The following is a 26,703-nucleotide window of genomic DNA, read 5'->3' on the forward strand; positions in this document are numbered from 1 at the left end:
TAAAATGTCCACCTTTACAATAAACAAATACAGTAACGATAACTCACACTAAAACAAAACATACTTCTGATAGCCATTATTTTTCTGTTTGGGACAGTTTAAAGTTTTTTTTTTTCTTTTGTGTCACAAAAACAGGAATGTACCTATACAAAGGCTCAAAATAGGCCATCTTTAAAAACAAAANGGCAATGATTCACAAAAGACTATGAATAGAACATGTAACTAGCTGATACAAATCTAATAGGATTTGTTAAAATCAGTCACATCTAATAGCACATCTGAAGTGTTCTTGTATAAAATATCACGTGAAGAAAAGAATTTATNAATGTCTAAAAAAGTGGGTTTGTTCATAGACAATCTGACAAGTTACCATAAAAAGTGTTTCCTGAGACATAAGGAAATGCAACATTATTCTTCTTGAACCCTTCTCGTCCAAGACTTTCCACTCAATAAAATAGCTGAGGATCTGAAACTGAGAAAATAGATTTGAGTACAAACAGCTTGTGAAACTTAATACTTTTTTCTTTTGTTCTTTTCCTTTTTTTTGTTTTTGTTTTGTTTTTGTATCAGAGGGTTTTACTGAACCGACTCTGCTGCTCAGATGTGAAACCTTCTGTATAGGAGCTTTTACTTCTTCAATCCTGTGCGTGAAGATGTCTACACAGGCAAACAATGTCCTCCCCATCTTGGCTTAATTTTAATCTTCCTATCAGCAGAGGCACCAGCCCNTGGAGACCAAAGGGACTAGTCTTGATGGGGATTTCCTCTCAACTTTTTATTGATATTCGGAGCTCTTGATGCAACATTCTAGAGCAAGCTCTGTAGGACCTGCTGTGCCCAGGGGATTGATAAAGGAAAAGCTCTATTTATTCTTTGTGATTTGACGCACAGATGAAAAACTTCACATACAATAACAGAAGTTGGTCGTAAATAGTCATGTCCTAGTCTCCCACGCCTCTGGAAGCAGATACCATCTTCAGTTTTCTAGCTTTGTAGCTTTAACACTGTAGTATCAGTGATGTCCAGGATCGGTTTAAAAGACCATCAAATTCATCCGTTTTCTACTGTCTCTTGGTCCCAAGTTTATCTGATTAGCTTCAGGCATTCTCTGCTATTGCTCNTTGGGGTNCTCTCNATTGTCCCCNTGTTTTGTGGGCTGGTTGGGGGAAGGAGCTTGGGAAGGGTGTGCCACTGTGGGGAGGTTGTGAGTCACGGGGATGCCTCCAGGGATGATCCCTTCCATCGCTGAAGGAAGCCCTCCTGGAGCCACACCTACAATGCCGGGTGGATACCTAAGGAACACAGAAAAAAGGTCTTAAGTTCAGGCCAGTACACAAAGGTTTGTTATCCTTAACCCAAAGTACCAGTTAAGATCAAGGTTTCCTTTGGAAAATAACCAGTCAGGTAAAGTGACTTTGTGATGACCCTGTTTATTTCACAAAGTACTTAAAAAAGTGGCTATTAAGCTTGTTTCCTTCCTAAATTTTCATGTTCAAATCTTAATCTCTAATATACTGAGAAGATGGAAGTTTGGGGTAAATGGGGAGAATGGGGCATAGTCATGTCTTGGACTTTGGCTTCCAGAACTGAGGAAGGGCTTTGTAAGTCCCTCCTGAGATGGCTGAGACCTCTAGGATAGCTAGTTAGTCCTGTGTTCCCAGGAGAGGATGACCGTGCCTTTCTCTGTATGTGAAGACATTCATTAGGCACTATGCATGAGCCGCCTACAGAGCATGTGCTTCTTACAAACAAGTCGGCGGATTAACTCTCATTCAGTATGAGAGTTACCAAACCCTTTGTAACTGAGGGTTATAGCTCACCGTGGAAGCCAATCTGGCCCCAGGACCTCTTGGCACCATTCGTTTTAAGTGGCAGAGGAAGTCTTAGAAGCTCTGACACCTTGAAGCCCTATGGAATGTTCTAGAGGGCCAAAGAGATTTATGAGTTGAAGGAAGAGAGGGGGAGGTGCTTTTAGGGTGGGCACTAACATGAATGAACATGATTGTGATGCTGTAATGTGCACAATTATGCCTGAGGGCAGAGGAGATAAGATTGGCCTGGTGGCTCACCAGAACTCAAGGTCATGAGGGTTTCCATGAGTTTGAGGCTCACTTGGACTATGTCATAAAAGAACTAAAGAATGTCAACAAAGATGGAGACTGGGTAGAATAAAAGAGCCATGTGATCCAGAAGCTTCAGAGCTTTCACAAAGTAAACCCAGTCTCATAGTTCCAACTTGTTCAAGCACCAGAACTAGAATAGATAACGTGATAATGTCCTGTCACACTTTTAGTTGTCATGGCAGCATTAAGGTACATACATCAGTAAAACATGGTTTGGCCCACATGGTGCTAAGTACTCAGAGAGCCAAAGGATACCTTTCTCCTTTATAAACAGTGCAATTGATTAATTTCCCTTGAAGCCAGCAATGATGGAGAGGTCGATCATGATGACCCCCACAAATGACGCTACTGCTTCCTAGACAGAAGAGTCAAACCAGAAAATGCTGACCTTATTTAAGAGGTTGCAGAGTCTGCAGTGGCCTCCCATGAAGGTGGTTCTACCTGGGATTATTACCGTAAACTCAAGGTGACTACAATGGAGCCCTTCTTGTCTGCATCTCCTATATTCTACACGGAATTTGCTGGGCTGATCATACACATATAAATGACGTTCTCAAACAAACAAACAAACAAAAAAAATCAGACCAACCTGAACAGCTTCTCACCCTAACACCTTAGAAAAAGTGATTTACCTTGGGGATTTTAGGCATTGAAAATAGAATACAGTAGACATTAAAATGGCTGATTTTCTTTTAAGGGCCAAGGTTATATCAACTACCTAGGTCTGGGCTTTTATTGCCTCCATGATTCAGGCCCAGATAACTTCAGTTCTTCTCACCTGTATGTGGCACCATTGAGCTCGGGGTGAATTGCTTGCTGGTCAATGACTGACCAAGGAGCTGAAGTCACGAAGAATTCTTTGTTGACACAGTTTCGTAAGCTTTCTGGGATGCGACCTAGAACAAGAGGGTTGCAATCAGTCATACTCATTTTTTGAAGCATATGCTTAGTGTGTGTGCACCATGACACATGCCTGGTAGTCAGAGGACACCTCCTCTATGTGGGATCTTGTCATTGAACTTAGGGTGGGAAGCAGGTTCCATTAGCAGCTTGAGCCAAATGTTTATTTTTAAGGTTACAGAACTTTCCTATTATACATAATGGCTTCAGCTTATGCTTGTCTTCAGCTACCCTCTCTCTGTAATTCAAATATAGGATTCCTCGAAATCTAGTTCAGAGTTCAAATAAAACCACCCAAATACAAAAAGCCACATGTTGGGTGTTGGGGACTCACCTGTGATTGCTCGGCGGATCTCAGTGGCAGCTGCTTCCCTCATCTCTAGTGATGCTTGTTCACTGTACCAGGCTGTGTGTGGTGTGCAGATGAGATTTGGAGCATCCTTCAATGGGCCCTGGGCGAAGCTGGGTGAATGGAAAGTATTCAGTAAAACAATGGGTTAAGTTTAATACAATTACTACCGGTATGGGAGGCCTTGAGGCCACGTGAGACAGTAGCCGTATGTATTAACAGAGAGCAGGGAAGCCCTGTGTCAGATTTCACTAGCGTTGGGTACTGTGACCACAACTACAGGAACAGGTGTGCCAGAGAGGAAAAAAGTCAGTCAAGAGATCCCTTCCAGCCAGAATAAATACTCCAGGGTCTACAGACCAAAAAGACACCCCTTTTTTTTTTTTGCCTCTGCCCTCTCTAATGTCCTTTGGGGATCTTTTCACAGTACTGCAGAGTCCTTAGAACAAAACAGTGACTCCACTAAGCATCATTTGCAGTTTCCTGCCCAGGAACTGGTGTTAGAAAGTTCTTCAAAGCCGGGCGTGGTGGCGCACGCCTTTAATCCCAGCACTCGGGAGGCAGAGGCAGGCGGATTTCTGAGTTCGAGGCCAGCCTGGTCTACAAAGTGAGTGCCAGGACAGCCAGGGCTACACAGAGAAACCCTGTCTCGAAAAACCAAAAAAAAAAAAAAAAAAAAAAAAAAAAAAAAAAAAAAAAAAAAAAAAAAAAAAAAAAAAAAGAAAGTTCTTCAAATTCCAAGTGACAGATCAGATGTGGAATTAGCGTCCCACCCCAACCCCACCCCTGTACCCAGTAGGAAGCTAGAAGCACACATACCTGAAGGGCTCAGACTCGTGCACATCCAGAGCAGCTCCTCGTATCCTGCCCTCTTTGAGGGCCTGAGCTAGGGCTTTCTCATCCACCAGGCCACCTCGGGCTGCATTCACAAGGAATGCACCTTGCCTCATCTGCAGAAGGAAAGAGAACTGGCTGTTTCTGTATCTCATCATAGTAGCAGGAAGCGTCTCTGGAACGGAAGCTTACAAGACAGAGTTGGGCAAGCTTGGAGCTCTGTGGCTCGGGTGCTTCTCCACCATAGGCAGCAGCAGGTCAGGGGAAGAGGTTGGGGAGTCTTGATCGTAAAAGTAGGCCAGAAGTATTTTCTTTCTTGACAGGGCCATAAGGTACACAATGTTGGAGCTGTGCTTGTCTGCCTTGAAGGGATGAATGGAAGCCAGCTGGGTCCTAAGCCCTATTACTGATTTGTCCCAGGGACACTTCCCTGTAGTCTGCTGTGCCCATGGCAGGTGCTATTCAACTCTGCAGTGAAGCTAAGTCTGAGCTCATTTGCTTTCAAATTACCTGCTTGATAGTGAAGTCGTTGATGAGGTGATGGTTGTGCTCGTTCAGGTTGCAGTGCAAGGAGACACAGTCGCTCTGATATAGCAAGTCCTGCAGAGTGTAGACCCTTTGCACGCCCAGAGATCGCTCTATCCCATCCTGTAAGTAGGGGTCATAAAATATGACGCTGAATCCAAAGGCCTTGGCTCGAACAGCAACTGCCTGCCCTGTGCGACCTGTGCAGAGATAGAATGTCCAAGTGAGTAAGGCTGGGCTGGCAGATCTGCTGTCCCCTTTATCCCATGACTGGCCAGAGATCATCATCTTTCCTGGGAAGTGCTACTGAGTTACCATGCCAAAGCAGAACGTGTCTCCTCAGACTGTCAAGATGCCACAGGCTTTAAAAAAAAAAGACTTTAAATTATGCTTTATGTCTGTGGGTCTGTACATGTAAGTGCAGGTACCCAGAGGCCGGGAGGGCATCTATGCTGGCTATCAACTTGACAGGGAGGAAACCTCAACTGAGAAACTGCCTCCCCAGAGCTAGCATTACAGAGAGATGTAAAGTGCCCAGTATGGATGCTGGGAACAGCACATACCTTAGTTGACTAGCCACCTCCAGCCCCAGAGGACTCTTTCAAACCAATACCCATTTAGACTGTAATGAATGTCACATGTCCTTTCCTCGGGTCCAGACATCACCAACGTTTCCCTGTCCTGTTCTTTCATTTTTGTTTGTATGGCAGCTTTAAGTGGCGCTGTCCTTCCTTCTTGTTCTCAGTATGTGAACATCAATGTTTCTGCCCTAAGCTCTCTGTTGGATTTGTCTCTCAGGGAGGTATGAGGGTCAAAGCACCATTGGCCCTAAAGCTTAATAGATTCTGATGTGCAGTTCTAACCTGTCGTCTAGGATACTCCAAATCATAATGGATGTCAGATAGTGGGCCACAAAAACCCTCTGAACTCCACAATGGCCATCCTTTGCTCAAATCCACAGTTGCTCCTTGACAGCACTACCAGTTTTTTGGCTTGAAAATGATGGTTTGACTGGATTTCAACTAGGCAGACTCCAAAGTACATCTTATCTAAAACCCTATTCAACAGAGGCTTAGTGCTGCATGCCTTTAATTCTAGCACTCCGGAAGCAGAGGCAGGTAGATCTCTGTGAGTTCGAGGCCAGCCTGGTCTACAGAGTGAGTTTCAAGACAGTCAGAGCTAACTACACAGTGAGTAGACAACAAAAGACAACAAAAACAAACAAAAAAAATCCCACACAACAGTAACAACAAAACTACCCAACAACAAGCCCCACCCTCAAACAACAACAAGACTATTCAAAGACGTGAGCAGGTCAGTGTTGATGGTTCCGTGGGTAAAATCCTGGTTGCCAGGTCTGACAAACCCACATTGTAGAAGGGGAACCAGCTCTGCTTGTTCTCTGACCCCCGAGCACACCCTGGCAGGTGCACACCCACATATACTGGCTTTGAAAAGGATAGGAAGATGCGGATTTCCCAACAGCCGGCAGCTGACAGTTAATCTGGTTGATAGTCTCCCCCCCCCGCCCCCCAACAAAGGACTAATAAGGTCACCCTGACAGAGAGGGACAGCTGCAGTGACAACATCATCTCTCTTGGAAGACATAGCTGACCAGGAGCTGGACTAGCCACACTGCAGTGCGTGGCAATGGAGCAAGCAGGATTGGACAGTGGAAGGTGGCAGGAAGTGTGGCAGAGTCAGGGACTCAGTGATATCCCTAAAACATGGGATTGAGGACCCCACCATGTGGTCCATGCCTAAGAGGATAACGATTCCTTCTTGTAACTGTGTGCTACACGGTGGCCTGAGGCCAGTACCTCAGGAGGTGGCAGGAGCCCAGACACTACCAAGACAGATCTAAACACCCCATATTGACAGTGCCATTCTCAGTGGAGGTGTGTCTCATTGCCTCCCACACAGGTTTTCACTGCTCTCTAAGCTGACCCAGAGAGCTTCTGTCAAAATCACAGACCCTGTAGATGAAAACCTAAGGGCACAGGCCATATTAAAACAAAACCCTTTTATTTGGCAGTACATATATAGTTAAATGTGGACCCTGGATCATGGTGACATGATGAGAAGTATTCTTGTTTTTAATAAAGCACATTTTTTAAAAAATGCCGTAATGGTACCTAAAGCCCTGTGTGCCAAATTAAAAACAAAATCAAGTCCGGATAGGCAAATAAATACCTAGACAATTTTTATAAATATGGTACGAAGCCTGAGAAACCTCTGCTCAGTTCTGTTGCAGGTTCACTTGAGGCTCTCCTGTTGTTATTGCTAAGAGGATGCTCTTGGTCCCCACCAGGGGCTCTAATGAGGAGCTAGCAAATAGCCTTCTTCCTATCTGTCCTCTACAGCTCAGGGGGTCAGATCTGTGCAGAGAGCCAGGGAGACCGCAGCAGCCATGAGTGTAGAGGAGCTAAGCACGGGAGCTTAGAAAAGCTGAAAGACACCACCCACCTGAAGGCCCTAGAATACGGAGAGCTTCCCACCAGCTGGCTGGCTGCTCGGAGCTGCCCACAGGTTCTACAGCCTCGCCAGAGACCATACATCCCAAACCACAGGAAGGGCTTCCAGAACTTGATGAGCACTTTAGAGTCACAGGAAGCACACGAGGATACCAGCAGAGGGTGCTGCAGTGTTCACCCGTGGTACCTGCATTCTGAAGCCCGGTGAAACCTCACAGAGCCTTCCCAGCACCTGATCACTTGAACTCAGACCCCGACTGCTCCAGAGGCCAGAGAGTCACACCCTGGAGGAAGATGAGTAGCCCTGCAGCCAACTGCCCCTCTTTTCACGCTGCCTCTCAGAAGCCGAGAGCCTCACCTGGCTCTGAGCTAAATAAAGGTGATGCAAACTGGAAATGTTTTCTGCAAGCCAGAATTGAACTATGCCATGTTGCACTTGGGTCTCAAAAGAGGTAGCAACCATATATCCCCTGCTGCCGTCTCTAGTTACAGAGCTAGAAATGGAGGCAGTGAAGCCAAATAATTCCCTGCTTGTTACAGAGTAGGTGAGTGGCAGCCAGCTAGGGGGCCTATTCCAGCCCACACTTGCCTGCTTCTCTGGTCCCCCCTACCGCACTTGCTGATATTGCCAGGGCCTCTGCTCAACTATCTCCATGGCAACAACCAGGTCCAGAAAGATCATGCCTTGTCCCATCCTCACAAGAGATTTCCAAGACCGTGGCCTGGCATTACCCTCAGGCTTGAATCTTTAAGTGGCTTCATGTTACTGCTGCAGGGTGCCATCTGCATTCAGTAGCCTTCAGGACCCACGGGCTCAGGTTGCTATACACACACACAGCCAATTATCCTCTGCCCCAGGGAGATTTACCAAGCACACCCCTTTTCCAGTGACAGCAGAGGGTACACTCGTGCTGTGTCCCTGACTATCCACGTAGGAAACATTCTTGTAGAACAGGCTCGGATCATATCTCTGAGCAAGTTGACCCTTTACCTCCCCACACACCAAACCTTTCAAGGGGCACGTACCAAAGCCAATGAGGCCCAGTGTTTCCCCTCGGATCCGAGCAGCTCCTGAGGCGACCTCTCGGATCTGTTCCACACTCTGTACTCGTGTGCCTTCTCGGAGGGCCTGGTAGAGCCATGTGTTCCGCCGATACAGATTGAGGATGTGGCAGACTGTCGAATCTGCCGTCTCCTCCACTGCAGCAGATGGGATGTTGCACACAGCGATTCCTGAAAGGGCAATGGCCAGGCACAGAGGTGAGCGACGGATCCCTAAGTACCCTGCTTAGAAATGGAGGACCACTCCAGTGTACTCAGCAGACTGTTTCTGAAGCTCAACAGACCTCGACCCTCCACCCAAAGGTTCTTCTGCCTCAGCTCTACCTGGGCAGGACTCAAGAGTGGAGGGCCAGGGGCCCAGACCTTTTCCAGAGCTATAATGGTCAAGGAGACTGTTTGAACCTTATGCACTCTTAATGAAAAGACCACACCACCACTACTAATCACTGTTTGCAAATGTAGCTCAGGCCAAGCATGGCAATACACGCCAACTCTGAAGGCCAGAGGCAGGAGGATCTTGATTTTAAAGCTATCCACATTCCTAAAGCTTGTGGCTGATAGAAAACAGGAGGCCACTGGGGGAACTAACTACCTAATGGGCCTGAGGGCACCTGAGGTGGATTGCTCATTCCTCAGTTAAGTAACCCAAGTCCCCAGGAGATGTCTGGACACTCCCTTCTTGGGCAGAGGGCATTTTGAGGAAATGGGTAGCTCTCCTGGCCACTCTTCAGGGCAAGGTCTAGATGTCTTGTGGACAGCCTAGTAAAGAGGAGAAAGCAGAGGCCCTGACTGCTCACACGTGACCTTTCTAAGCAGTGGCACAGGCAATGTGGCTATCCTGTTGCTCAGGACAAATGGCTTCCTCTTGACCTACAGATGGTATCTGGGCACCTACTTTCAGGCTGGCCTTGGGTTCTGTTAGTGTTAAGACTGAGGGCTAGAACTGAAATCATAAGACAGGAAAGAGATGAACAGTTCCCTAAGGCTCTTTAGCAGCAGTGGCATGTCTCATTCTGCTACCATGGCTGCCCTGGCTCCAGGGCTCGATGAGTGACTCCCTCAGAAGAACAGATAGCTCAGAGTGAGGCAAGGCCCCCTGAGCAGGTCACCCTGGCTGCCTGGCTGCAGAGGACATTTCTGGACCGCAGGCATTTGCTAAGGGTCCTTGATGATGGGTACTATTGCTCTTATGAGGTGAGGGGTGGTAAACCTGCGTTAGCAGAGGGGTCTCATGCATGAGCACAGACCTCAGGCATTGTGAGGCAATGCTGTTATTAGACTGGAAGGGCAGAAGAAACCTTGGGCACTAACGCCAATCTTGAGTCCTCTAAGGAAAAGCCCAGTGGAAGGTAAGTCAGACTGTGCTGTGTGCCCAGCTGTGGCTCAGTGCTGCCCTCAGCTGACCAATGGCAACCAGTGCTGCAGGTCCCCATGTGATAAAGGTTGAGAGTGGAACACACAGAAGGAGAGCAAAGAAGATGAGCAAGGAAGTGTCTGCTCAACCCAACCCACAAGGTGCTCAATGTAGCTTCTTGACTCCAGTCCCCATGTGGAGAGGTGGGACCTACGCCTAGAAGCAAGTGTAGTTATAAGCGGGCATTAATAACTGAACAAGAAGAACCATCTTGACAGAAATTGTTAGTTCATCACTTGAGGTGGGTCTTCTGCAAGCACGCCAAAGAGTTCCTCGGACATGTTCTCCCCTCAGGGTTATCTTCAAGTACCTATTTCTAATGTCCACAGAGAAAAGCCATGGTTACATGAGATAACATAGGAGCCACCATTAAATGGCTCCAAATAGCTAGACAGCTTTTTGAGAACTGACCAAGGGTGTTCCTCTGTCTTATGCAGGCTCTCTGCAGTGCTAGGGTCAGGTGTGAATTTCTGAGCCTGTCTTGCCCTTAAGTGCTGCCGCTGGGTGCACAGATGATGGGCCGCAGGGACAATTACAGAAGGCTCCACACAGGAGCTGGCGAGTTCCTTGCTAGGTCCACTGTAGAATGCACTGCTTCTGGAACCCCTTCCAGAAACTGGGCATACCTGCCATTCCTTGCCTTACCGACTTCAAAGGCTCTGCTGGCTCAGAGATAAAGACACTCTCATTAGAGGGGAGTTCACTTGGCTTCTCTAGCTACCCTCCCAAGTAGATGTCTTCTGGGCAGTTACTCCTGTCACAGTGGACCAGCCCAGAGATGGCACTAACATTCACATTGCCTGCCTGTCTGTAACTGGACTCTTTCCAGCTGGAGGAGAAAAGAGAGGCTGATCACGGGCAGGACCTACCTGTGTGAGAAGAGGGGTGATGGGCTAGAGAGCCCTGTCTCCCACCACTGTTCCAACTCAGCTCCCTTCCTGACAAGACACCTGTTTTTAAACACAAGCATACTTGCTTGTGCCACAGAAATGACACAGACTTTCCTATTTTGGGAGTCAGGGTCTCACTACATAGTTAAGGCTAGCTTTGAACTTGCTATGCAGACCAGGCTGGCCTTAAACTCAGATCCGCCTGCCTCTGCCTCCCCCACGCTGGGATTAAAGGTGTGAGCCACCACATAGGGAGCTGTTGTGGCCTCAGAGAAGATATAACTGGAAATGTACGTAGGTGGCTGGGCTGATAAGAGGAAGACACCATTCCCTGGGACTTGGGTAGAAAGCCTGGGACTGAGTATGACCATTCCTCCTTTCCCTGAGATGTCTCCCATCTTCCCCTGTGAGGCTGTCCTAAGAATGTACTGTGGACACGGGCTGGTGCCACCCAAGGTACAGCTTTCTTTGCCCTGATCTTAACCTTCTGGATCAGGTACATAAAATGGCTTCCCTAAGTGCAAAGAGACTGAAAACCAAAACAAGGGACCCCCTCTCTCAAAGCTGTGGGCTCGGACTGTGAGCCACCAGTATGGCAGGCATATCCCTGTGACAGAACCGTCAGGTCTAGCTTCAGGCCTAGTGGAGAGAGAACTGTGTGAGGCATTACAGACACCTGGCTTTCCCTGTGCTAGGAGACAGGAGCCCTTAGGGGTGAGGCAGGAGCAGGTGGCAGGCCCAGGCGTGTGCTAGGGATGGCCAGGCTGCTGTGGCTGCCTTCAAGGCTTGGGTTTCCAGCGATTCTGAGGCATCTCTTACAAAGCCTTATGAATGGGGGGTGGCACGCTTCAGACGCAGACCAAATGCTGGGACTCTGAGGCCACTCCAAATGTGTCCCTAAGCCCAGGCTCAGTGTCTTGAGAGTCTGCTAACAGTTATGCCAAGCCTCATGGAGTCCCCAGTGCCTTCCCGTTTGGCTTTCTGCTTGTCATTTTGTCTCTGGGAAGCGCTCTGGACATGGGTGCTTGTTGTGGTGTGTTGACTGGGCCTCTTGGGGAGGACACCTCACTAGTCTACTGCTTATCTCGTCAAGACCTTCCAGTCCCTGAGCCTTCTGGGAGCGCTAAGGCAAGGAGGTGAAGCTACAGTTGCATGGGGAAGGGGGAATAAATAAGACTCCTTTAGGAATCAGCTTCCAGGACAACAGCCCTGAATCCTGCCTTCTACTCATTCTCCTGTTCACTGAGCATGGCTCCCGGGCATCCGATCTAACTCTCTGACTCACCGAGCTCGCCAGCAGCCTTGATGTCCACGTTGTCGTAGCCACTACCGATTCGCACGATCACTCTCAGGGCCTTGAACTTCTCCAGGTCTTCCCTGGTGAGGGTGATGGTGTGGTACATCATGGCACCCACAGCCTCATTCAACACCTGTCAGGGAACACGAGCCACAGGTCAGAGCCCCCGGGGTACCATGGAGATTGTGTTGGCAGAATTATAGGATGGAGCCATGGCTGGATGGTACCCATCTGATGAGCAAGTGCCTGAGGTGGCAGAGTGGGCTAAGGAGATCAGGAATGCTGTCACACACATGCGCTCTTGTGGATGACTGTGTTTACTGACATCCGCTGGCCCGGAGGGACTCAGGTAAAGGTGGGGTGCAACCCACCTTCTCATGGATTTCCTGAGTGGACTGTGCATCACAGAAGGCCACGGTGGCCAGGTCCTTCAGGATGGGCATCTCCACAGTGCAGTCTCTGCCGTCCAGCAGTGCCACCAAGGGGCGGGGGTGCAGGGGGCCGTTCATGATCTGGGGGCGGATACCTGTGAGGAGAGAGGAAAAGTGGGATGAGAACATGGCGCGAAGGGGCTCGAGGGGACACCCTGAACATCTCAGTGGCCAATGCCAAGGTAAGCAGAGAGCATACCCGCCTGCTGGAGCCAGCTGTGATGTCCGAGGCAGGACAGGACACAGCCTTACCAGCTAACAAGGGCAGTGCTCATAGATCACAGGTTTAATGACTGTGGGTTAAGTGCAGGGCTCTGGCATGAAGTCACGTTTAAGACTAGGTTCACACACACACAAATGATAGATATCCCCACGTGCCCTGGGTCTTCAAATAAACTAACAAACAAAAAACAGGCCAGCATAAAGTCAAATGGAGGAAGCTTGCAGGTGTCTTTGCTCTGAAAGAACTTTCCAGAGAACTCCTAGGGCCAGCAGGCAGCCCAAGCCTATCAATCACCCTGTGAAGTGAGATAGCCAGGGCCATTCTGGAAATGGGATAGGGGTGGCCCTCGTCAGTACTCCCTATGATACTCAAGTGCATATTCTCTGGTCCTCCAGGACGCAGCTCGGCCCAGGCCCCTTCCCCTTCAATTGTCTAGACAGCAGACTGGGGACACCCACAGCACAGCACCTGATCGACATCACTGCACCTTTGGGATCACCTGCCTGTGGGGGTGGGGGAGGGAGGGTTTCCTGACTGTTGTACTTCCCAGCCTCTTCTTGACTGGAGTCCTCACAGCCTCCTGCTTTGGACCCAGATTTGGGGACACTTCCCTAGGCCAGCTGTTTCCTTGTCAAGGAAGGAGATAAGTATGATGGACTAAACAGGACAGCCTTCAGTTATCCAGATAAAAGTCTCAGAGCAGCCTAACAGCCACACCATGCACAGGGAGATCTGTGGCCAGGGCTGTTGCCCCTCCCCTTTTGCAGAGGCTCCGAGCTGGGCTGTCTCCTTCCTCCTAGTCTGTTCATCCTCTCAGAGGCTGCCCAACGTATGGGAGAACGTGGCTGTCCCTAGGTTAAGTGTCCCTCAGATCCTATATGGAGCACAGGCTGTTCTAGGAGCCGCATGGCCTTTATGTGACCATTGAGACACTCAAAGCAAACTCACCTTCAGGCCTCCACCTCTTTGCTAAGGGGCATCGTCTTGACTAATGATTGGTGTGGGGGACCCAGCTCACTGTGGCCTCTATCACCACTTGGACTGGTAGGCCTGGATGCAGGCTTAGCCAACCATGGGGCAAGCCTGTAAGCAGCACTCTTTTGCTTCAGTTCCTGCCTGCTTAAGTTCAGCCATGGATTGTGACCTGGCAGTTATAAGCTGGAACAAACCCTCTCCTCCCCAAGTGGTTTTTGGTCCTGATGTTTCCGCCACAGCAATAGAAACACGAAGACGACCCTCCTAACTGGACATGTGCGGATCCTCTTGTACCTCACAGGCTAGCCACACACTCCTCTGGTACTCTTACCACCAGCCACTGCACCAATCACATCATACCTGTACCATCTCAGGACAGACTAGGGGCCTGGAGCAGAGAGAATGTTTAGAACAAGCTGGGGTTGGAAGGGAATCATGGACCATCACTGACTGAACGGCAGTCAGGGTCCTGATGTTGAGGCGTTCCTTCTATGCACCCGCCACCTACCTGAGAATCTCTGACCCATAAGTACAGTAAGGTGCCCAAGTGGTCCCAAGTGCTAACATCCTTTTGCCCCATATGCCCTCACTGGTCCATGGTTCTTATAACGGACAGCTTAGCCCTATAAAAAAACAAAAGCCCTAAATGCTCCGCCTATCCTTAGTAGGTCAAGGTGAGGTGCTGGAGATGGTTACTGTGCCCAGGTCACAGAGGGGCAAGTGAGGTGGCAGTGATCTCACACAGCTCTACCTGGATTCATCCTGGAGTCAATCAGCCATGGAGCACCATCCGCTAAGCAGATGAGCACTCAGGCTGCGGCAGGCACATGAGCATGACATCAGCCCTGCCTGCTCTCTACCGAGGGCCAAACTCCAAGACGTGGGTGGAGGGGCTGGCAGCACCAGGACACACAAGGAAGAACCCCTACCACTCACGGTCTGTAAAAAGCTTGGCTCATTGCACAGTCAGAAGTTTAGGCATAGATTTAGTAGTAATTTATCCCACCTCACCAAGGGGGACAGCACCGGGGACAAGAGCCATCCAGTGCATCTGGAGTGGCTGAGAGCCACCAACTAAGATGTCCATCTGCAATATCAGAGCATGTATCTGTTACCCGGGTAACAGACTCCAGGTTGCCTAGCGATCGTTTCCCTTCCTGACTTGGTCTCCTTTTTCTTTGGTGGATCCCATTCTTTGTTCTTTCCCTAGGCTGAGGTGAGTCCGTGGTACATCTTGTTAAGGCTAGAGGTATGAATCCCAGCAGCCAATCTGCTAATAGCAGGGCAAACTAGAGGGGGTAGGGTGGGGTGTGTGCGTGCAGAGACCTATTGGCTGGAAAAGGGTGCTAAACAGGGGTGGCAGGGTAGGTGACAGGAGCCACCTGACACCAGGTGTGAGGAGAACTGGGAACACAAAATCAGAGGCAGAGGCCCAAACACAGACAGCTACCAGCAGATTTCCCATCTCTTTCAACAATTCTGACAAACTGAACCATTTTTAATATATTAGGTACATCCCACTGTAAACTACATTAGCATGATATGCACGTGGCCCTCAGAGGTGGGGGTTAGGTTGACCACTGGCTTGGAGCCATGGCTCACTTCTTCAATAGCCAGGGGAATTTGGGGGAAGGAAGCCAAAGGCACGGTGCTTGATGAGGATTCCTTCCAAAATGGAGTTTAGGCTCCCAGTTACAAGACACTGCTCAAGGCCGTCCCACATGTCTAAAACCTAAGACTGGCAAGGACCCGGCAATGCTGCCGCCCTTCTGCCCTTCTCAGCCTTCCCCACTGGGGAGACACCTGACCAGACAAGGTGTTCAATGACTATCCAAAATGGTAATGTGTCCCTCTACATTCCCTAAAGACTTGCTCTGTCCAGCAACAATTAGGCTTGTTACAGGAACTTGGTCAGTGCCCTGCTGCCAACGGCCTACTCAGCATTATATGTGAGGCAGAGAGCTCAGCCAGTCCCCCTGGTGTCAATTACTAGCTGGCTCCAGGATTGCCTCTATACAATATGGGGGCCTTGTTCATCTGCGTGGTACCATGGTGCTGCAGTTTGCAGCCAGGCTGCTGCCGGTCCCTGGGTGCTCAGAGTTGAAGCTATCCCAGTAATGTTAAGTTAGAGAAAGCCGAAGCCAACACCAAGCCAAGATGTTCACATTTGTGCTGGCCACCTCAGTGAAGCCAGGTTCAAGGTTCCAAGGCCTTGTAGATCCCAAGTGACTTCCAGAGAGATGCTGGCTGCTTTCTGACCACCTAGTCTCCCTGTCATACTATATAGACAGGAGAGAAAAGAAAAAGAAAAAGGCATTGTACTCCTGTATGATGCTGCATATCCAGAAACACATGATCTCACCCAACACACAGACAAAGCTACAAGTAGATGTGCCATCAACTCCTTTAAACTAATGGGATATTATGGCTACATTCTAGTCTAACCTGCAGTTACATTAACACAATACACAGATGACCCTTGGTGCTTAAGGACAGGAAGGCCATCTCCTGGCTTGGGATCCCATGGCTGTCATGCTTCCAGAAGTATTAGCAGGAAGAGAATGTGGTGATCCTGTCCCACAAGCCTGCCCTGTATTTCCGAGGAGCACTCACCATTTTCTTGAATGATATATGTGTAAAGTTGAAGAAGGAAAAGGACCCATGTCTAAAATGTGGTCTGAATCGGTTCCTGTTGCTTGCAGATTAAGAACCTAATGTCAGGGGATGGAGGGATGGGGCTCAGCAGCTAGGATCACATGTTCTTGCAGAGGATTTGAGCTTCCTTCCCTGCCCCCACAGATGGTGGCTGACAACCATCTGGAACTAGTTCTAGGAGCTGTGGCATCCTCTTGTGGCCTCCACTGGTACTGCCTGCGCCTACCCACATGCAGGCAAAAACACCCAGACATATAACAGAAATAAGAACCTAGCTGCCTTTGCATTTCAACAACTGGAATGCTTTCCTCCAGTTTGGCATAGTCTTTGTGAAGTTGGCCATATTGAGACTTTGGTCCTTGGTCCTTAGTACAGCCAGGAGGTGTTCTTGGAGGGAGTAAGAATTTCTGAGTTATCTCCAGTGGCTGTTATAAAATGTGCTCACCCTGCTTCCCATTCATTATAGCTGCTGTCACCCTCCTCTATACACACTTATAATGATGCTATCTGCCGTTGGGACAGCATGAAGAAGATGGCCATGAAGACTGTTAGTCCTAGTAGGGCCTGGGGATCGGAAGAGTCAGAGACCAGGGAACTCACAGGTAGCATTCAAGACAGCCTCTTGTATGCTGAAATTCTCTAGGTGTTTTCCATCAGTTGCCCTGACTTTCTGGGTCATGTCAGGCTGTTTCTAGGTTAATCTGCTGTTCAGCAAAACCTAAGGGGTGCATGCAGGAAGGCAAGGACACGTCAAGGCAGTCAGGGTGTAAGGAAGTTGGTTAGCTCCAACAGTCCCTAGAGAGATCCCAAGGTAAACATGTATTGCCATAGGACGACCTAGCAAGAAGCTGAGTCTGTGGTCTCATCACCTGCTCTGAGACCCATGAGGTGATCTGGGAGGCCACTGAGTCACATCGGTAAGTTCTCAGCTTCATCCACGGGAGCACAAACAAAGCTAAAAGGTGAAATGCGCAGGAGCCCCTATCACCTGCAAGGTAAACTCCTCCTGAGACCCAGTCAAGTCTTCCCAGGATCATAAGGCAAGCTCCCCTTTTGCTATAGCCTTCTCCCTGATTTTACGGCCATTTCCCAATGTGGCCCGATCTTCCTGGCCAGGCACAGTGCCTTCATTTCTACAAAATCAGGTGGAAAACCCGAACAGGATATCTGTGGTGTGTGTGTGTGTGTGTGTGTGTATGTATGTATTATTTCACAATACAGACCCAACATTGGGACTCAGGTCAGGTCAGGGGCTAGGTACTGACATGTAGCTCCACCTTAAAGCACCCAACACATGACTATGTTGTTCTGCCAACACATTCAAGCACATTGTAGAATGGCTTCCATCCTGCCTATACACAACAGCAAAAGTGTTCTGGGAGCAGTAAAAACAACTGTGGCAGTTGCAGGAGGCAGGGACAGACAGGATGTCTTGCTAAGAGTCACCACTTTATGTCACATCATTTCAAAGATCAGAAAACACCACTGTCATCAGAAGCCCCAGCATCCCAGAAGAGGGACAGCCACAAGAATGCCCTATGCAAGTTACTTTGCCTAATGCACCTTGTATTTTGATGGTTGAAGGCCTGTTGAAATCTCCCTGCTGAATGCTAGTGACCTTGACCTCTCTTATAATGAGGAAAGGAGCCTGAAGTTTAATGTTTATCCACCACAGGAACAAAATGAGCCTGGAATGAAGCGGGGGCCACCTGGGGATAACCCAGGAGAAGGAAGCAAGGACCACCAGCCCAAGCATAAGCTACCAAATAGGTGCGCAGCAGGGCAGTGGCCCACTTAGGATTCCATAATCCCCTAAAACCTGAGGGCTAAGCTGTGACAGATTCTGAGTGTCCTATAAAATGCCTACCATGAAGAACTACTGGCTGAGAGGTCACCATTATTTCTAGGATGGCCTACTAGGAAGCAAAATCTAACAAGTAGGCCCAGGAAGGGCACAGGCCAGGTAGTCTGGTTCATGCTGGGCCCCAGGAACAGGCAAAGATGGTGTGACTAGCTTACAGCTACTGCAAAAACCCCGAGGAACTTGTAACCAGGCCTTTCCGGGAGAGACTGGAGCCTTCTTAACTCAAGAGGCTGGCGTACTCGGAGACCCAGAAGGGATGCTTCAAGCTGCTGGAGCTAGAAAGTTCTGGGAGGGTGACAGCCACGAGAACGCCCTAAGCAAGTTAGTGTGCCTAATGCACCTTGTTACTTTGATGGTTGAAGCTCCCAAGGGAGAATCTAGGCTCCCCTGATCACCCACCAGGTGCCCAGCCGCCTGCAGCTCCAAATACCTGAGCCCTGGTCGTGGGCCCTGCAGGCTTCCTGGGCGACTCCCACTAATCCAGCCTGCATGTTTGGGGATGATGCCTTCCTTGCAGAGCGAAAGTAGAGTCCTACACTGGTGGGAAACACTGGGTTTCAGTTCAGTAACAGGAAACGGAACTTAAGACTACCCTGTCACCCCAGAAAGACCAGCATCTGTTTACTTAACTCGCCACGCACAGAACTCGAGTCAGATGTCTCTGCAGCTTGTCCGGGATGCTCACCCGGAGGAAAATGACAGACGCTTTCCCTTTTCACGACTGCCTTGTCTGTGATTCTCATGCTGAGGTTCTATCGCCTGCCACTCGCCAGAAGCTAATGGGTGCTCCGGAATGAAATGTCTCCTAGTGAGTCCCCAGGTCACGAGAAGCCAGTCAGTGGTCAGCGCGCACCTGCAGCACTCCCCCGCCCCGAGGAACACTACCAGGAACTGACCACAAATGGCACGTCCAAGTGCTGAGCCAAGGGCGCAAGCTCAGCTGCTGCTTTTGTTAAGATGGGTTGCATGTCCTATTCACCTGGCGGCCTGCCTCACCTGGGTGGCCCTTGGGCATCGGGCTTGTGGGTCCAGTGATCTCTGGGCGCGAGGATATATTAGTCGCCCTATGAGCGAGGCCCCAAGAGATAAATTCCCACTTCCCAGAGTAGCACCCAGGTCCCTGGAGACCCCTCATCTGCCTTTTGGAAGGAACATGAGCCTACTTCACAATCAGCAGATATCTCCAGGGGAGGTACACCCATCTCCTCCTGCAACCTTGCTCAGAGATCCCATTACAGGCCCTCACATATGAACCTGTGTTGCCTTAGCCTCTTCCACATGTGGCCATGACACCCTGGCTCAGCCAGCTGCAGATGAAATCTCAGGAGACTTGGCCAGAGATGAATCTTAAGGGAGCTAGGGTTGGGGGTGGGGTTGCTGGTAACAAGCTGCCAGAACCCTCCCCCCCCAAGCTTCCCGTTCAAGGCCTGGGATTCTGCAGCATGCCTGGGCATGAAGACGTCAAGCCTGGTCCTGTGGACTCACTTTGTCTTCTCTGCTGCTGTGACCACGTGAGGTCGAGCTGTGGATATCCAGGCTGTATTTCTTCAGGGGTGATTGCTACCCATAGCCTTTAAAAAACAAGGCCTGGCTGTCAAGGTCATGGGTTGGGTGGATGGGACCTGCTGGAAAGATCCTAGAGAGTATGTCCCTCTAGGCTATGGTCATGATGGGAAGGAAAAGGGCACTGGGGGTGCAGTTCCTAGGCCCCACCCTGGGATCTCTCACTGGAGTCATGGCTCCCATCCCCATGTGAATTACATTCAGTATTATGGTAATTAGACTGGCTACAGAGTAGAGTTCCCAGCTATGAACCTAGGGACCAGCCTAAAGGTAGAGAGTAGTAAGCCTGGCTCTAGGCAAACCACCACCCACTTTTCTATAACTGGTTTTCAATATACATTAAAAATAAACAAACAACCAAAACCAAAACAACAACAACAAAACCAAACCAAACCAAAACCAAAAAACCCCAAAACCTTTCAATTTTTGAGACAGGGTCTCACTTTGCAGCCCAGGCTAGCTGGAACTTGCTATGAAACAGTAACTCTGTACTGTCTACATGGTCTTAAGCTAAGAAGTCAAGCCAGCCTTATAATAGTGATGTGGATGCAGGTCATAGGAGCATCCCCACTTTCTCTGCAGGGGACTGAAAAGATGGCTCAATTCTTATCAGCCACATGGCAGCTCTGTAACTCCTGTTCCAGGGGATCCGACATCCTTACACAGATCTATACATCCAGTCAAATCACCAGATATACATAAATAAAAATGAATAAGTTATTTTTTTTTTAAAAAAAGAGAGATAGAGGTGCAAGCGGAATTCTTTCAAGGTCACAGAGAATGGCTTGATCTAGGGCAACTTGATTTTAGATTCTTGCTCAGGCTCAGTGGTGTGAAGGGGACTACCTGGTCCAAGGCACCATTCCTAGTCACTGCAACAGTGACCTAAAGATCAGGCTCAGCCAGGGATTCATCCAAGAAAACACACTAAGCTAAGAAAGAACACCAAAACCACCTCCCTCTGTTGCTACCACAGAGCAGACCCTACCCATCAATTAAAAGCATAAGCTGGAGACTCCTCAGTCAAGAACCACACAGGCTGAGGACCTCACCAGGAAGGCTCCCTCCTTCCACGGTGGTCTTAGGCTTTGAGGCCTAAGAGAAAAAAAAAGTCATGATAATAACTGTTACCCCAATGCCCTTCTGTAAACTTCCTTTGATTTTACAAGGGCTTGTTGGCCGGTCCCCAGAGTCCACGGAACCATGGTTGAAGAGTAACGGGTGCTTAATCGCTTTTGTCTTACTCCCCAGCTCGACTGGGGGATACCTGGTCACTCTTCACCATGGCCCTGTGACTCAACATATACTGATGGACATGCCAGAGAAGACACGCCCTGATAGAAACACAGGCTCCTATGAAGCCCGGTCTTTCTTTGCAGGAACAGCCTTGAGGTGCCTGTGGCTGAGCTTTGCAAGCGCTATCCCATGGCCAGATAAGGTTCGATGAACCCCTGAGATAGCAGGGGACTCTTGGGCCTCTGCCAAGGGACTGACTCAGGAGGAAAACCCTCCCAACGGAGCCTCAGGCAGAGAAACAAGATGCGGGGACCACACTGCCCCGGCTCTGGGGCCTCCCACGGATGCTCACCAGCAGCCTAGGTGGGACACCCCTTGCACACAGTTAAGGGGTGGGAGAGGATGAAGACGAAGGACAGAGCCCAAGGTGAACGCCTGTCAATCAGGGCTCCCAGCATAAATCTGTGGGAAAGTCCCTGTGGCACTTGGGGTGTTTACTTTACTGCGCGTCTGTTTCCTCCGTTCAATTGGGCCAGAGAAGAGAGCTCCGGGTCCCTCAGATGCACTCGCTGAGCTCTGGGGAGAAAGAGCAGCCTGGAACATGTGTACCCAGACACCTCTCTCCCCTTTCCTGTCGTGAGACTCATTTACCAGATTTGATGAATGGACCTGTGCACCAGGCCAGAAAAGTAGGAAACCATTCTTGCAAGCTAGTGACCAAATAGCAGACAACCACCCGCTCTGCAGAGGCTGTAGAATTGCATGGTGACACAGGAGAACACTGCGGAGGACTGCATGCAGGGACCACCAAACATCTTTCCCTGGTACAGCCTGTGCCCTGTGTGGCCCCAGAGCAAGGCCTGGCTGATTCAGAGGCACGTCCTTCCTGGCCTTAGAAGAAACTTCAGGGTATAAAATCCCAAGCCCCCGAAGTAACCTAAGCAGCTAGATCCTGATGGCTTTGCTCTGGTCTCCAGCCAGCCCTGCAACCCTGGATGCTCATAAGGTACCTCCTTGACAGGACAAGTAGTTCTTAAATGCTAAAACTGTGCCCATGGCAACGACAATTGAGACTGGAACAGAAAAGAAACCTGCAGAGCCCATTGGGTAGTGGTCCCTGAAGAGAGGCCTATCTTCCTTATCTCACACTGATACTGTGATGCCAAGGTCATCTGACACAGGTTTCCCTATGTAGCCCAGGCTAGATCAGAATTTATAATGACACTTCTGCCTCCCAAGTATAGGGTCATAGGTCTGTGCTTTCATGCTTGGCCTCTCCTTATGAAAACTGAGAGCATCTACTATGATCAAGGGCCTGGAGTCCCCATACCCAGCACAGGGGAAGCTTTGGCCAGCCAAAGGGATGTGTAAAGATGTGCCAGTTTCTTTTCGCACCTGCAGGGCCTTTTATGCAAAAGCCAAGAGGCAGTTGCAACTGAAATGCCAATGGCCCGGGAACCCCATGCACTCAGATCACAAAGGCACAGTGAGAGCCACAGCTGACTCATGCCAGAGGGCTGGGGTTGTCTGTGGGCATCGAGTCCATTGAAATGAAGGAGCCTCATGGGTGACCCTGAGAATGGAACACATGTCCTCTTTCCCTTCCAAAGGGGGCCAGTGAGCCAGGCAGACCTGGCTCAGTTTTCTCTCCACATCACCAAGACCAAATGCCCATAAGCACAGATGCTACTGTCATTCTGAGGCTAAGGCAGCCCCGAACCAGCAGAAGAGGGAAGAGGCCCTGTACACTCAACTTTCTTAATTCTGCATGAGGTTTTAAGGCCCACAAAGACAGTGACTCTTGAGGACCCTTTTGTAGGCTCACCAGCCATGAGGCCAGCAGGAGGACTTTGCCAAGTGCAGCAGCTGGCCAGTTCCCTCCCTCCTCCCCGTAGCAGTCACCTTTTCTTCTAAGTATTCTGGGCTCAAATCCCCACATATAGGAAACCACTAGAAAACACCAAGTCATAGTTACCCCTCTGTATCAAAGGCAAGTGAGAGTAAAGGCCTCACACAGAGAAAGGAGCCAGGACCTGAGGCCAGCTGAACACAGCTCCTCTTGACCATTCCAGCCTATAGATGAACTGCAGAGGGGGAAGCCACTCTGCTGGGGCCCAAAACTACAAGGAAGGAGGAGGCTTGGAGAAGTTTGAATGAGAATAAAAAAAGGTCAATAAAATAACAGATAGCGGCTCTAACATGAGGGCCAAGACCACAACTGTAGAGAGGTTACAAGAAAGTAAACTTCAACCTGGAGCCAGCACTTCTTTAGCTAAGCAGTCAGGAAAAGACATGAGGGTCATTCGGGAAAGCTTCCCCACAGTAAAAGGTTGTGGGTCCCGCCCTCAGTGGAATGTTGAGTTTTTCTAGTGCTCCCCTCATTGAATGCTGGGAAGGCCCCAAAAGAATCTACCTTTCTTGTGGACAGGCTCATCAGGAATGGTCTCTTGTGCTCTGGCCTGGTTCCCCGGCTCTGAAGTTTTTTCTCTAGCCATTTAATCTTTTCCTTGTTACAGGTGCTGGTAGGTTGGCCCTGGTCCTCTTGGGACCAAAGAACAGCTCACATTCCGTTTACTCAAAGGAGAATGTTCTTCACTGTAAGAATAAAATACCCCAACATGGAAGGGAAGAGTTCAGTCCCGAGGTCAGAGTACCTCAAGGCCAAGTGTCGTCCTGATTCAGGCACCAGACAGGGACGGGCAAGCATTTGACAGAGGTCTACAGAGTCTCACACACAAACAGTTACACAGGTCCTTCTACAGCTTTCTCCACCTAGAGAGGCGCCCATGTTCAGCATCCTTCCAAACCAAAGAGCCTGTCCACAGCATACAGAGAACGCATCAGACACATGAAGAGATCACTGGGGTCCGGTGGGAACAGCTGCCACCCTGATTCTGATGGTACTGGAGAATGCCACATGTATAAATAGCCATAGACTTCCCCCCCCCCCAACTGACCTTAAGAGTCCTTAGAAACAGCCAGGGCAACGAGAGAAATGTAGAATGGAGCCTTCAGGTGCTTCGTCGGTGCTGCTACATTAAGGAAAATTGCTGGGTTGCAGCGTGTGTGAGACAGCATTTCTCACAAAAGAGAGAGACTGAACCTTGGGCCTAGCTCTTGACAGGCTGTGCCTTGCTGGATTCAGGGAAGATGGGACAGGGAAATGGCTGCCCCCATACCAATGTTTGTATGATGCTCTCCTTTGGCATTTGGCAGAGAGAGGCTCAGACTCTTGGCCACGGGTGACAACATGTGACAGCCATTGACAGAAGGCTTGGTGGCTTGTGTTAGCTGGCCATGTCAGTGTGGGATGGAGAGCTGACCCACCAGGTACCATCACTCACAAAGCTCTGGCCAATAATCCTGTGCATCTGTGTGCCTCACCTCACCTGTGTGTTCTGAACTGCTTGGTTGCTGAGCTGGGCAAGACTGGCAAACAGAAGCTGATTGTGTACACACACACACACCAAACAAAGCAAACATTAATGTCTCTACACTGTGTCCTAAGACCCTTAAAAAATTCCCCAAACAATCCTGCAAACAGTTGACATCACTTCACCATACAGGCAGGAGAACAGAAAAAAAAAAAAAAATTTTTTTTTCTCAGTTATTCCAAGACCCTCCACATTGGGTGAAAACCAACAGATTTGGTGAAATCAAAATGAAGAATCAGTCAAGCTGACTGACCCTGTTGCTAATGAGAAACACACAGGGCTCCACTTTAAGATCCCAGGTTGCCTCCTGGCTTGAAGGTAGGCAGGCTGCCCGGCAATGCATCTCGGGTCTCCGATGCTTCTCCTTGGTCTAAGCCTGTTTTCCTCTGGGGCTCGGCACCTCTCTCTTTGCCTGGAGCCACGCCTAGAGATACTCCATTGCTGCTTTCAGCAAACCCCGGATCTCGATGTAGACTTCCATGAAACCTGTCATGCAAATGTCATTCACGGAGCTGAACTGCAGCCAGGAAGCCAAGGCCCTGCCCCCAGCCCCGACAGGGTAGAGTCATAAATGGCACACAGAATGTAGGATAGGGAACAAGGATGACAACTGCTGCTCTGGGGTAGATCATTTGACAGAGAAATTTATTTGCTGGCAGACTTCCGACTGCAGGCTTGCTCGGCACTGGCTCGCTGCCATGCAAATGAAATAAAAAAATCAATATCCTTGGGTCTGTAAAACAGTGTGTCACCAATCACACTCCAAACAACTTATATAATATCCTTCACCCTATACCCAAATAGCAGTGAGTGTTTTCTGCTCGGGTGCTGTACAAAATAAACAGAAAGGAAAGGGGGGGGGGGCAATTCTCCAGGACCTCCTCCTTCAGCAAAACCTTTCCAGGACTTCAATGAGGAGATAATCTTTCTGTGATTATGACCAAACCCTTCTGTTGCTTAGCAACATATAATTAAGGAATATGTTTTCAGATCCGCTTTGCAAGCCCAGCCATTATCAGATGAAATTACTGGAGCAACAAATGTCATCGCCATGCAAATTAGTTGGTTGCAAAGAAAGAATGTTTGACTGAGAAAGAAGGCATGGCCCCTGAAAAAAAATTTTTTTTTCTGACACTCCCCTCCCCAGGGAAGGCAAAGTATATAATCACGATTTAAAAAAATAAGAATAAGGAAAGGAGACAAAGCCAGAATCACTAGGCAAGAGAAAAACAAGAAAAAACAAAAACAAACAAACAAACAAACAAACAAAAAAATCACAACCCAAACTGTTAGCCAGTCTCTCTCAGAAAAACAGGTTCTCTGGAGGGCTTAGTCTTTAGTCATGACAGCAGCTCTATGCTGTCCTTCATAAAGCAAACAAACAAACATACAACAAAACAAAAATAATCCATCTCAGAGAGGATATTTTTGAGGATATTGTAAAAAATATAGTCTTTCTCACTCTACTACCCCTATCCTAAATACTACATACTTTAAATTAATTTTTAAACTTTTTTGAGTGTTCAGTGGTTAAGACCACTTGCTACTCTTGTAGAGGACCTAGGTTCAGCTCCTAGAACCTCGCTGGGACATCTAACCTGCAGCTCCAATACCAGGGGATTGGATGCCCCCCCTTCTGGCTTCTGCAAGCCCTGGCACACGTATGTATACACTCAGGAACTCGTACATACACAGACAGCAATATAGAAAAAAATTAATAGAAATGATTTGACTTTTCTGAACTAAGCAAGGTGGGAGGCAAAGAAGAGAAGAAAACTGATGAAGGTTTTTCAGTCAGGATTCTAGAGTTAAACACTAACTGAGACACCCACCACGAAGTTTAACCAGTGTCCAATGAAAAGCACGTAGTGACTCACGCTTGGCGTTGCCTTGAAGAAAACCACCTAGCATCCATCCACCCCCTCTCTACTCAGAAATAGTATCTTCCCCACGAACAAGCAGAATTCCCAACAGTATTTTCTAAAATGAGAGGCTAAGTCTGTTTTTCAAATAGTTCTAAGGGATTTCAACATTTGCTTTGTTTAGCCCACAACTGTGGAAACAGACACAGTCTTATCAGCAGTAGATAATCTCTGCCTTTGATACTGCATGCCGGCCTTGCAGAGGGGCGCTGCCGACAGCACCAGGCGCTCTTCCCAGCATATTTATTATCCATGAGCAACTTACGGGGGCATTCTGTCAGATGCTCCTGACTTTTCCAAAGCCATCCAACGGAACTAGAGAACCACCCCTCCTGTATATAAAATGGAACAGTCACTCAGAATGGCTTCTGATCCTCTCGGGAAAGAAGCTATGTATCGGCAACAGAAGGAGCTATCTGCAAACAAACTGGGGCTTAACCTAATACATAAATCTGTGGAACTCAAGAGTAGCCGGTGGGAGGAGGGAATTGGCAACACTCACCCTGATGCTTTGGTGTGGTGTGTTGGGGGA

The 26,703-nt window shown here is 48.9% G+C and overlaps 1 protein-coding gene across 10 annotated transcripts in view; it reads right to left on the bottom strand.

The window, feature by feature from the left end:
* Positions 1 to 519: 519 nt before the first annotated feature.
* Ctbp2 (C-terminal binding protein 2) overlaps positions 520 to 26,703 on the bottom strand; it is a 137,075-nt gene continuing 110,891 nt past the window's right edge. For 7 of the 10 annotated variants that reach the window (XM_029479549.1, XM_029479545.1, XM_029479547.1 and 4 more), the window contains 8 exons: positions 12,240 to 12,394; positions 11,857 to 12,001; positions 8,232 to 8,438; positions 4,717 to 4,931; positions 4,192 to 4,322; positions 3,358 to 3,485; positions 2,902 to 3,019; positions 559 to 1,292 (listed from right to left, as the gene is read on the bottom strand). In XM_029479549.1, coding sequence (XP_029335409.1) covers positions 1,112 to 1,292; positions 2,902 to 3,019; positions 3,358 to 3,485; positions 4,192 to 4,322; positions 4,717 to 4,931; positions 8,232 to 8,438; positions 11,857 to 12,001; positions 12,240 to 12,377 — 1,263 coding nt within the window. In that variant the 5' untranslated portion in view covers positions 12,378 to 12,394 and the 3' untranslated portion in view covers positions 559 to 1,111. Of the gene's footprint in view, positions 1,293 to 2,901; positions 3,020 to 3,357; positions 3,486 to 4,191; positions 4,323 to 4,716; positions 4,932 to 8,231; positions 8,439 to 11,856; positions 12,002 to 12,239; positions 12,395 to 14,005; positions 14,138 to 23,228; positions 23,257 to 26,703 lie in introns of those variants that run through there. The other 3 variants (XM_021169125.2, XM_021169124.2, XM_021169123.2) reach the window with 3 other exon arrangements.

This window comes from Mus caroli, chromosome 7 (genome assembly GCF_900094665.2).
Source record: "Mus caroli chromosome 7, CAROLI_EIJ_v1.1, whole genome shotgun sequence".
NCBI lineage: Eukaryota > Metazoa > Chordata > Mammalia > Rodentia > Muridae > Mus > Mus caroli.